The sequence below is a fragment of the Diorhabda carinulata genome, chromosome 8, assembly GCF_026250575.1.
Source record: "Diorhabda carinulata isolate Delta chromosome 8, icDioCari1.1, whole genome shotgun sequence".
Taxonomy (NCBI): domain Eukaryota; kingdom Metazoa; phylum Arthropoda; class Insecta; order Coleoptera; family Chrysomelidae; genus Diorhabda; species Diorhabda carinulata.
In genome coordinates, this window is record NC_079467.1 from 1,446,504 (window position 1) to 1,456,914 (window position 10,411).

The 10,411-nt window shown below is 31.5% G+C and overlaps 1 protein-coding gene across 2 annotated transcripts in view; it reads left to right on the forward strand.

Moving 5' to 3' along the window:
* Positions 1 to 7,508, forward strand: part of LOC130897560 (nephrin) — a 363,213-nt gene extending 355,705 nt beyond the window's left edge. For both annotated transcript variants that reach the window (XM_057806483.1, XM_057806485.1), the window contains one exon: positions 1,901 to 7,508. In XM_057806483.1, the coding sequence (XP_057662466.1) occupies positions 1,901 to 2,244 (344 nt within the window). In that variant the 3' untranslated portion in view covers positions 2,245 to 7,508. The remainder of the gene's footprint in view (positions 1 to 1,900) is intronic.
* Positions 7,509 to 10,411: the final 2,903 nt, after the last annotated feature.

Genomic DNA, 10,411 nt, shown 5'->3' on the forward strand with positions numbered 1-10,411 from the left:
TAACAAAGATAAAAATTATCGAAGAAAGAACGAGAAGGTAGAACAGATTTGAATAAAAAGAAGATTATGCTCTTACTGAATTTTTTTTTAAATGTTACCAAACAGGAATCTGTTCTATTCTATCCGTTCTGTTCTCCAAATAAATAGAAAATACGAATTTAGACGAAAATTATCATACAAAGTTTGCTTATGTCAAAAGGAAATCCAAAAAGATAACTGGAATTTTTGTGAGCACATTAAAAAAAACAAAGAAAAACTTATCAGCCAAAATAAAGAACGAAATCACCACAAATTCACTTAAATTTACTTTGATTTAAAGTGAATTCGAATACATTCAGTCCGAGGTTTTATTGAATTTTTTTGAATGAAGTAGGAGGTCGAAGCCGAATGGTATGTTACATTGGAACATTAACTTCTTGTCTTCTTCTTCAATTCAACATATCCATGGTTGGTGTCTCCAAAGAAGGTTTCTACTCTGAACCAAGTATCTTTAGAACACTTCGAATACAGCTGAATGTCAATGTATCCAAATAAGAAATTAATAAGTGATAAATAAGTAATGAGTCGTTCAGTTCTTATTTTTCCTCAAAAACTTCAATTACAGCATCTGGAAAATGAATTATTACATACCAACTAACATTAAATTTTAGGATATTCTCTAATTGAAAAGTAAACAACGACAAAAATAATTCTTTTTGGTAGAGCAAACACTTTTCTATTCAGGTATTTTCAGGGCACATATATGATTATTAATGCATTAGAATGATTTATAAATATGGCCACAGGTATTTAAAACCAGCTGTAATATATTTTGTGTTTATTACAAACATAAAGCCTCTAATTTATTTAATTTAATTATTGTTGTTTTTAGTTTGCTGTATTGCAAGCAGTACTAACATAATTAGCTGCTTGAAAATGAATTCTATAACAAAATTTTGCTTATTTTCTCTAATAATCTAAATGAAATTCGTATATTTTTTGAAATTTTTTTACTTGGAGTGACTTTAACTATTACAAATTAATTAAACTTTGTTAACTCCCAATTAAGCACTTCACCAAGACATTTATATACCATACTAATCATTTCGAATCAAAACTTTCAGCTTTGTCTCTTATCTTGGCCTAAGCCTCGAAGAATATCCTACTTTGAAGAAGTAACTTATTTATGATAGTTTTCCCAATTTTGGTCCTTCTTCTTGGCCACCATATGAAAGTTGTATACCTTACAATAAGTCGATTCGTACATTCAGTTTTGGGACCCAGGCTTCTCCGACCATTCTGCTGCAGTTGTATAAAGCAATTCGTGCTGTATGGCTTAATACCCTTCAATTGTTATCAATACTTCTAATGGATAGTAAGGAGAAAGGCGAAATCCTTGAACTAATTCCAAGATAACCGTCTCTTCGTAGCTATAATACAGCTAATGGGTAGGGCGTTTTGAACGGGTTTATATCTTTTTTTTCTTGTTAAAATGTCATTAGAGTTAATAGAAAATCACAAAAATGCAAAGAATTTTGTACGTGAGGATTCTATTGCCAACGAACTACAATTAACATATATTAAACTGCACAAAAAAGTAGCATGAAGCATTCAATAAGAGAAGGAGTTTTATTATTTAGTTTAATTCAAAGTTTGAGCCAAAATATGCATTATTTTATTAACAATATATGTGTGTATATTTCCTCAACTGAATAAGTAGACCAATTAACTATTAACCATTAATATACTAGCCAGATGTCTTAACCCCCTTCCCTTTTTCCCGAATACCCAAGTATACACTCCTCAAGGTCATTTCAAGTATTAAAATGTCTACTTCAAGTGATCTCTGGTTTATCATTCATTAATCAAAGATAAAATTTATCATATTAACTGGTAAGTATACATTTTGTTTTTGTTTTAGGTAAATCATTCGTCGCTGCACCATCGCCAGCTCCACCAGCAGACGGTTCCTACTTCAATATGTCCGATCGTTACTTATCGTATCCTCCACCATTAGACTTTCAAACTCCGCCTCCCATACCAGCTCATCCACACCTGACGCATACACACGCGCCGATGACTCCACCACTTCCATCTAACGGCTCACTTTTACGTCATGCAAGAGCTGTGCCACCCCCAGATGTATTGCATAATACCAATACAAACAACCAAATACTCCAAGCTCAAAGTTTGTCTCAAAAACGCGAGCTCACAAGTTTCGGTAACGGTTATGGTGTCAACGAACAGGAAGGACATCTTGTTTGAGACCAGGGGGAAATTTTGTACGTTTTGTAAAGTGCGTTGGGGTGTGTTTGTCCAATACTTTTATATTTAAAAAAATACGAGAAAAGACTGTTGTGTAAATATTTTAAATGAACTCGATGAATACTTAATTGTGATTTTAATTAATATCATTGCAATACTGTGTAAAGGACAATGTTCATGCAGGTAGAAAATATTCAGGTTTTATATATTGATAAGAATCAATGATTATTTTGTTTTATGTTTTACGTTGATTTAACTTTCTCCTTATTAGGAGGAGTTCAAACAGTTCAATTTAGCTTTTTCTATAAAATGCCTTTTACGTGGTCAGTTCAGTTTTCATTTCCGTCTCCGTTTCAGTCGAAATGTCAGTTCAAAAGTTTTGAGGTCCTTTTACATAGTCAAATCAGTTCTCAGTTCAGTCTCAGCCCGTTTTACAATGTTGGCTGTCATAAGTCGGGCTTTAAGTTCTGTCCTCCACCAAGCAGTAGATATTTCTTCCATAACATCAACTCCTTTTTGTGCTTTTGTGTTTTGTGCATTTAATTTTTTCGTCTAGTAAATATTTCAATTATGTAAAAAACTTAATAGACTCTTCATAATTTTTTTGTTGTGTTAATATTGAAGATTTTTGAACCGAGACCTGCAGGTAATGCTGTTCAATCTACCATCTTACCATATTATAAAAAGACTCATTTATATTCCTGATTGTTTGGTGAATGTTTGTTCGTTCATTCCGCTATTGAGACTAAGTCATCCTCGAATGCGAATAACTTCCTCTGCCGTCAAATTAAACATTTTATTCGTATAAATATTGAATCGTACTGATGGACTTAATGCTGAGACCTCTACATATTTCCGTTGGTCTTTTTTTTATTGCAAAATTCGCATCAACCCTATACTGGTTATTAGAGATTCAGTTTTTTCTAACCGGAAAAATTGAATGTTTTATCTACAGATATATGTTAAATTAAGTTTATGATCGAGATCCTAAAATTCAACATATTGTTCCGAGTGGTAGATTTGATGATGATATTTTTGAGTTGAAAGATGGACATTCTGCGATTATGTGTTTACAATTGTAGTTACTATCTCTACTTACAGCTTCCTTAGAGGCCAGGTCTGCCTCTTCGTTTCCTTTTAATGCAGTTACTGCCTGATTTTGATTGCTAAGGAATTTGTGGTGTGAATTTTTTGAAGAGTGTGGATGGAGTTAAGAGAATATGTGACTATGTGGTTCGTTTGATGAAGCGGCGATGTGTGTAGTTCGATATATTGCATCAGTGAAAGTGGATGGGGTTGGAGGAGCTCTTAGTATATGTTTGGAGGTTGGGTGTAATGATAGGGATACCCGTACCGTCTTGAGATTTCGATGGGTAAATGTGTTCAAAGTTTTTATACTCACTGAGTATGTTATTGGTGTGGTGTTTGTTGAATGAGATGAGGTGGGTAAAGAACTTGATGCTTTCTATTGTCCATGATGGAGTCTGAGAAGATTCGATAGGAAGGCATGCAGGAATGATATGATCTAATACGAGCATAGAAAGGTTTGGGGTTTTCTGGGTTTATTTGAAAAAAGATCTGGATATTCCTTGGAGAAGTAATTTTGGAGGATAGGATTGGAATGATCCGTAGGTCTTGATAGTCTTGCTAGAGCTTGTTTATTAAATCGATAGTTTTTGTGGTATTTTTAGCTTTGCCAGTTTATATAATAGGATAGATCACATTATCGTAGGCTGCTTTGATATCAAGATAAACAGCTGAGGAATAGCTAATAATTTCTTATTTTTTTTTAAATGAAGCTTTTCCAGTTTTTAGTACATCCCGTCTGAGTTTGGATTTTCTTTCAGTTTTTATCTTTTCACACCTAGGAAAAACTAACAGTTTGACTGATGCTGAAAATGAACTGAGGAATACTAAGACCGTTATTTTTACATGAAAGTTCAGTTGTTCGTTTTAGTGATTCATTTCTCGACGTTCGGATCCTTCTTATCTCATAAGCAAGGGTTTGATTTGTACATGTGTTGTTTCAACATAGTTTAATATTAATACTGACATCTCTTCAGTTTTCTCTTTTCTTTTTCCTATCAGTTTCTACTTTTTACACATTTGATAGTGCGACAGATACTGAGATGGAAATGAAAACTGAAATGACTGTGTGAAAGTCCCTTTATATATCTAAAGAATAGAAAAGTGGCACAGAAACCTTCATGAGGAAAATTATTAGCTAAAATGCGTTGAAAGGAAACTTGACAACCTTCAGTTGCAATGCATTTTTCTTGGTGGTCGTTAAAGTTCATCATTGCTCTTTGCATCCTATTGTTAGGAATTGTGTACTTGATATACTTTAGATTCCTTGTACCTTCGAAGAAAGAAATCACAAGGAAACATCATAAATTCATGAAATAACTCAAAGTCGTTCGTAAAAAGTCCTGTTGAAACCAGTTTATTGCAGCTAATAACTTTCTGTAGTAGGCTATAGATTGGAAAAGCAAGAAACCCAAAAACACGTACCACGTGATAAATCTTTAGTTTGACTACCTGTTATTATAATGGAAATGTATACTGGTTGTCACCTTACTGAATAGAACAATAAATTTAGGAAATTTTGAGACATCAAAATTGACATTTTGTGTGCTGTTCAAATTTGGTAACTACCTGTGTTTATTAACTGTGACGAGTGTTGCCATACCATTATGGTTGCCATTGCCTAAAGTTTACCACTGAAGGAAAGTGGTTGGGTTGTTATATGAATAATTCACTACTTAATGCATTAAGTGATATTACTTATTAAAGAATATTTACTCCTTTGTTTTTGAGGCTAATGAAGTATTTTCTAAATGCATGAAATATTTACTTAATTTCTAATAGCCCACGGTGAAATTAACGAATTAGGGTCGAATATGCCTCAAAGGATATAGACTGATGGATTTTGACTTTTTAATCACCAATAAAAGTAGAATGATATTCAATATTGAAATAAAGAAAAACAAGTTTTGGTCCTTTGAGTGAAAAATCCCTAACTATTTCGGTCGAAACCGAAAATGTAATGCTAACTGATAATCAGTTGTTAATAAATCTGACTAATGTGATCTAAACAATATTATTATTCAAACCATCCCACCAATCGGTTGTGAAAATTATTTTTATTAAAATGAGTGAAAAATTTCATTTAATTCTATAATAATTTTTTACAATACTTGAACTGCCACTTTTTTTTATTTTTCTAATAAATGTAATGGTTTATATATGCGTTACAAAGTTTATTTCAACATCTTCTTTTCTAGCTTTCAGTTAATAAATCACTCTATCTCCTAGTTTATAGCCTTATATTTTCCATAATATTATATTGTAACAAAAACTATAGATTGCACCTTTTTACTTAATTATTTATTAAACAAGATTTCCACTTAAAAACTTATGCTCGACATTTCATTTCATTCACAAAAAAAAATAGTGTTGGAGGAAAATTCTTTGGCAAAACTGACTCAATATACACTACCCGTCAAAAGCTTTTGCTTACCCTATAGTTTGCTTTATATTTAACAAATAAAAACAATACGATAAAAAATATATAGATATGAATATAGTAATAAGAAAACCACAGTCTGTAGAAGTTACATATTCAATTTTTTATTCATCGATCAAACTTACTTTTGCTTTTATTATGTCAGTGAACAAATTCGACAAATTTTCAGTACATTATTCCTTTCCAATTCTTTCAAATACTCTTTGCTCAGTTTGGAGGAATATTTAGGATCGTTGTCATGCTTGAAGATAAATTTTTTTGCACTGGCGAGGACGGTACTACATTTTCTATCTATCTAATATTCGTTCCTCCTTTGACCTGAGCACCAAACATTTTCCTGTTAGACCTAAAAACCTGTAATTTCGACTCATCACTACATAAAATACTTTGCCACTCTTGATGCCTCCAATTTTTTTGACATCTCAAGAGAAGTTTCTTCACTGAGACCCTTCCAAAAAAGCCAATCTACTTTACTGTGTAGAAGTACTCAAATGCCACTATTATTTTTGATTTGTTATACACCGATCTTCGCTTGACAGTGTGTATTCTTTTGAAATCTAATGACTGGATTATGGGGTAGCCGAAAACGTTTGACCTGTAGTGTACTTTCAAGAGAAATTGAATGATCAATCATCAATCTAGCTGAAGTCTCCGCTACTGAATTTGGTTTCCTCTAAAGCTCTTCATGTCTGTCCATAACTACTCATTGATTTTCAATATTTTGAATACATATTCTATTAGTGTGAATTTGTTGGCATAGCAGCCGTAGCAAATCAAGATTAAAATTAAAGACATTTTTCTATTAACGCCTACCCAGATAATCAAGATTTTTTCTTCCTACTATATACCCAGATCGAAACGGAAATTGTTCATCTACTTGAAATCACATAAATCATTTAACAGAAATGTGCGGTAAATGAGTTGAGAAAGACAGAGAAACAGAGAGACAGACAGACAGAGATACGGAGAGACAGACAGAGATATAGAGACAGAGACAGACAGACAGAGGGACAGTGAGACGGAGAGACAGACAGACAAACAGACAGAAATATAGAGAGAAAACAGACAGAGTTACGGAGAGACAGAAACACAGAGAGGCAGTTATATAGAGAGACAGAGAGAGAAATAAAGGGAAAAAGAGAGAAAGAGAGAGAGAAAAGCTTTACAGAATCATGCCAGTTTATGGTAGATTGTAGAACTCTGCCCTTTGTCGATCTCTGGAAGTTATTAAATGTATTGGTCATTTTTAAAACTGATGGTAATTGAATTTTTTACCATGTCTTCACCATGTAGAATTTAAGTATTCAAACATTTTTATGCATATGGTGCCTATTACACTTCACGTATTTTTATATTTATTTTCATAGGCTAGTTCAGGTATCAAATAATTGTTTAGTTATATAATTTTCACAAGCTCTTTGTCGGATTATTTTGTTAACATTAGGAAATATTGTTTTTTGTATATTCTAAATCTAACTCAATTTTTAATTTATGTATATATTTGAATCTCATTCAATGGAAAAATATTAATTTACTAGTCGAAATGATCAACCAAAGTGTTTTTAAATCTTGTATAAATTTCTTTCCTAGCGGATTTTCTTTTGTATATTTTTTCTTTAATATTGTTTTATATGAGCTCATGTGTTTAAATTCTTAGTTTTGTTAATTTTTTGTACATTTTCATCATTTCTTAATATTATCTTATTTTTTTAGGAATAAATATAGTTTTGTTTATTAATTGTTTTCTTTATTTTTATTTTTGTTCCAGACCTACCTAACAGGAATAGTAAGAATCATTTTTTCCATTACATTTAGATTAAAACATGTAGAAATTCAGAAAATATTTTGAAGTAATTGCTGATTTTTGATTTTGATAAATAAAAATTATACAGACAAAATTGAAAACGAAGCGACTGAATTAACACCTACAGTTTGAAGACAACAAAGAAAACTAGGACTAAATAAGTTGTTTTCACTTAATACGCCCTATTTCTAGTTTGAATAGAGCTTAAAGAGCTTTTAACTTGAACTGTATAGTTTACACTTAAATATATCAAAATATTGTACTAGTATTTAGTTTTTCCTTTCGATAATTAAACACAATCACATTTTCTGACTCTTTATCTAAAAAGGTCTGTGAAATAACGTACCCCCAATATATATCGTAACTTATACAGTATGTTTCAAAATTCATGCGACAAAACTCAGGATGTGATTGTTCGAATGAAATTAAGATGGGTCGTTCCTATGACAAAATTTCCTCACCCCATCCCTTTCCGAGATATCCTCTTTAAAGGGTGGTAACTAAAATTGAGTTTTTACTTATTTTCTAAAATTTCAGTAATGTTATAAAAATTGTAAATTAGCAACCCTTACTTCACTTCATGTCAAGAAAAACAAGGCTTTTTTCAAGATAAAGTTTCATGAAATAAAATTGTAACTTAAAATCCTTGTTTTATTTAAAAATATTTTGTATTCTTTAAGTTTTTTCCCAGTACTAATAATTGCAGGGAAAAATCCTAATTTATAATTGTTTTTGTAATAAAATCAGTGAAAAACAAAAAATATGCAAAATGTACTACGTTTCCTAATAAATATTTAAAAGTAAGGGTTGTTAATTTGCACCCATAGTTAGTTCTTTATGAGTGCACGATAATTAGAGAATTTCAAGTTTTAAAAAAAAAATTCAATTCTGGTCATTACGTTTTAACTGTGATGTTTCGAAAAGGGGTAAATAGACCCATCCCAATTTCATATGGGGAATCATCAAGCAATTGAAGTATTTTTTTTAATAATAACAAAAACATCAGTAATAATTATAATTTTACAATTGGACAGTATCATTTTGTGAATATCTATTATGGCATTTGAAATTGATTATAATTTTATTATAGTATAGTAATTAGGGGTAAGGCACATGGGACACTATAAAGTGGTTCTTACTATTTTCATATAAAACTCGGACACATAGGGTATTACAACTTAATTGTAGATGTGAGAAAAAAAAAATTACCAAAATCAAAACCTAAATCAACCATCACAATCATTTGTAGAAAAGGAAAGTTGAGTTAAAAATTCCGAAGAGCTTTTTTTATTGTAAAAATACTGTTAGATGAATAGTTGTTTGTGGATATTTTTATTTTATTTTCATCAAATCACATTCCACCATTATTTGATGCGGTGTGGGATATTATTTGAAGCATTCTTGTGAATCCACTAAAAAATTTATTAACTTACAAATTATAACATAACCCCTTGAAGCTTTCGCTTTATTTTTTCTGTTTTGCCATTCGTTAATATTGATCTCGAAACGCCATTCCTCGTGTGCTTAAGATTATAATGTTCTGGACCAAGTGGAACGGGGAAGATCGTGGTTGTGATAGTGATTGTCTTGAGTGCTTAGTGGAATACACTCATAAGGGTAGCAGATATGTATATTGAATGTTGTAAAAGAAGACTATGTTGAATAATCTTCTTTTTTTTATCAGTGACAATAAAAACATCATTCACACAAATTTATTAGAAGCGAATAGTATCTTCATTGTTGCTGATACATTGATTTGACTTATATTTTCAAGAATACAAGTTATTAAACTGTATAAAGTGAAAAGTTTAATATATTCTGCAACTTATTTATTTTTAGCAGCATTTAGTAGAAGTTTGCTAAGGTTTTAATTATATAAAGGCTTCAGAAGTTGAATAAAATAAGTGAGATAACTTTAATGAAACAAATTTTCAAAATATTCCACACTTTGATATGGAAAGTACCCCAATCAATAATAAAAACCCAATATTTTTAAACTATTAGGTCGGTGACAAATAATTTCGGTGTTGTAGTATAAAATAAAACCCTTTATTTAATAAAGAATAGTTTTTAATCAATCAATTAATCTTTTGCCATCTTTTTTTTTTATTTCATGATTTTGCGTTCAAAAAATTTCTAGTCCTTGGTTTAAAAATTCAAAGAATTCTGCAAACTTCAAAATAAATGGTAATCAGATGGTGCCAGATCAGGGCTGTATGGGGGATGTGGCATCACCTCCTAACCAAGCTCCAATAGTTTTCCACGAGTTTTCAAAGTTGTGTGAGGCTTTGCATTATCATGGTGGAACCCTAAACCTTCCCGATTTGACAATTGTGCCCTTTTTTTTATTGCTTCATTCAGTTTCTCACTTCATTTTAAGCGTTTTTCAATTGTGTGCGATACACAAGTTTTTAAAGGTTCAGAAAAATGCCAAAAAACATCCGCAAATATACAAAATTATTTTGAAATGCGTGCTGTGGTCTGATTAAAGCCGGTACCACACGATGCGTCCAATGCTTTCAACGTTGGACGTATGATCAGACGCATCGTGTGATCATGAGACGAATGTTTTGCTTCCAACGTTGGCATTGGAACTTTGGCCATATAAAATCGTTTTTTCTGACCCACGTGAAAGGAGTACTCAACATTGAAACGAAGCTGGAACCTACACTTGTTGTACAACTACACATACTTGTCTTCTTGCGCATGAATGCTACATGTTTTGTAAGAAACAACAAAATTTATTTTATTTATCTAAAGTTCCAGCCTTCATCCAATGTTCAGCCAACGTTGGAAAGTGTATCGCATCGTATAGTTGCAGCACTTCATCCAGTCTC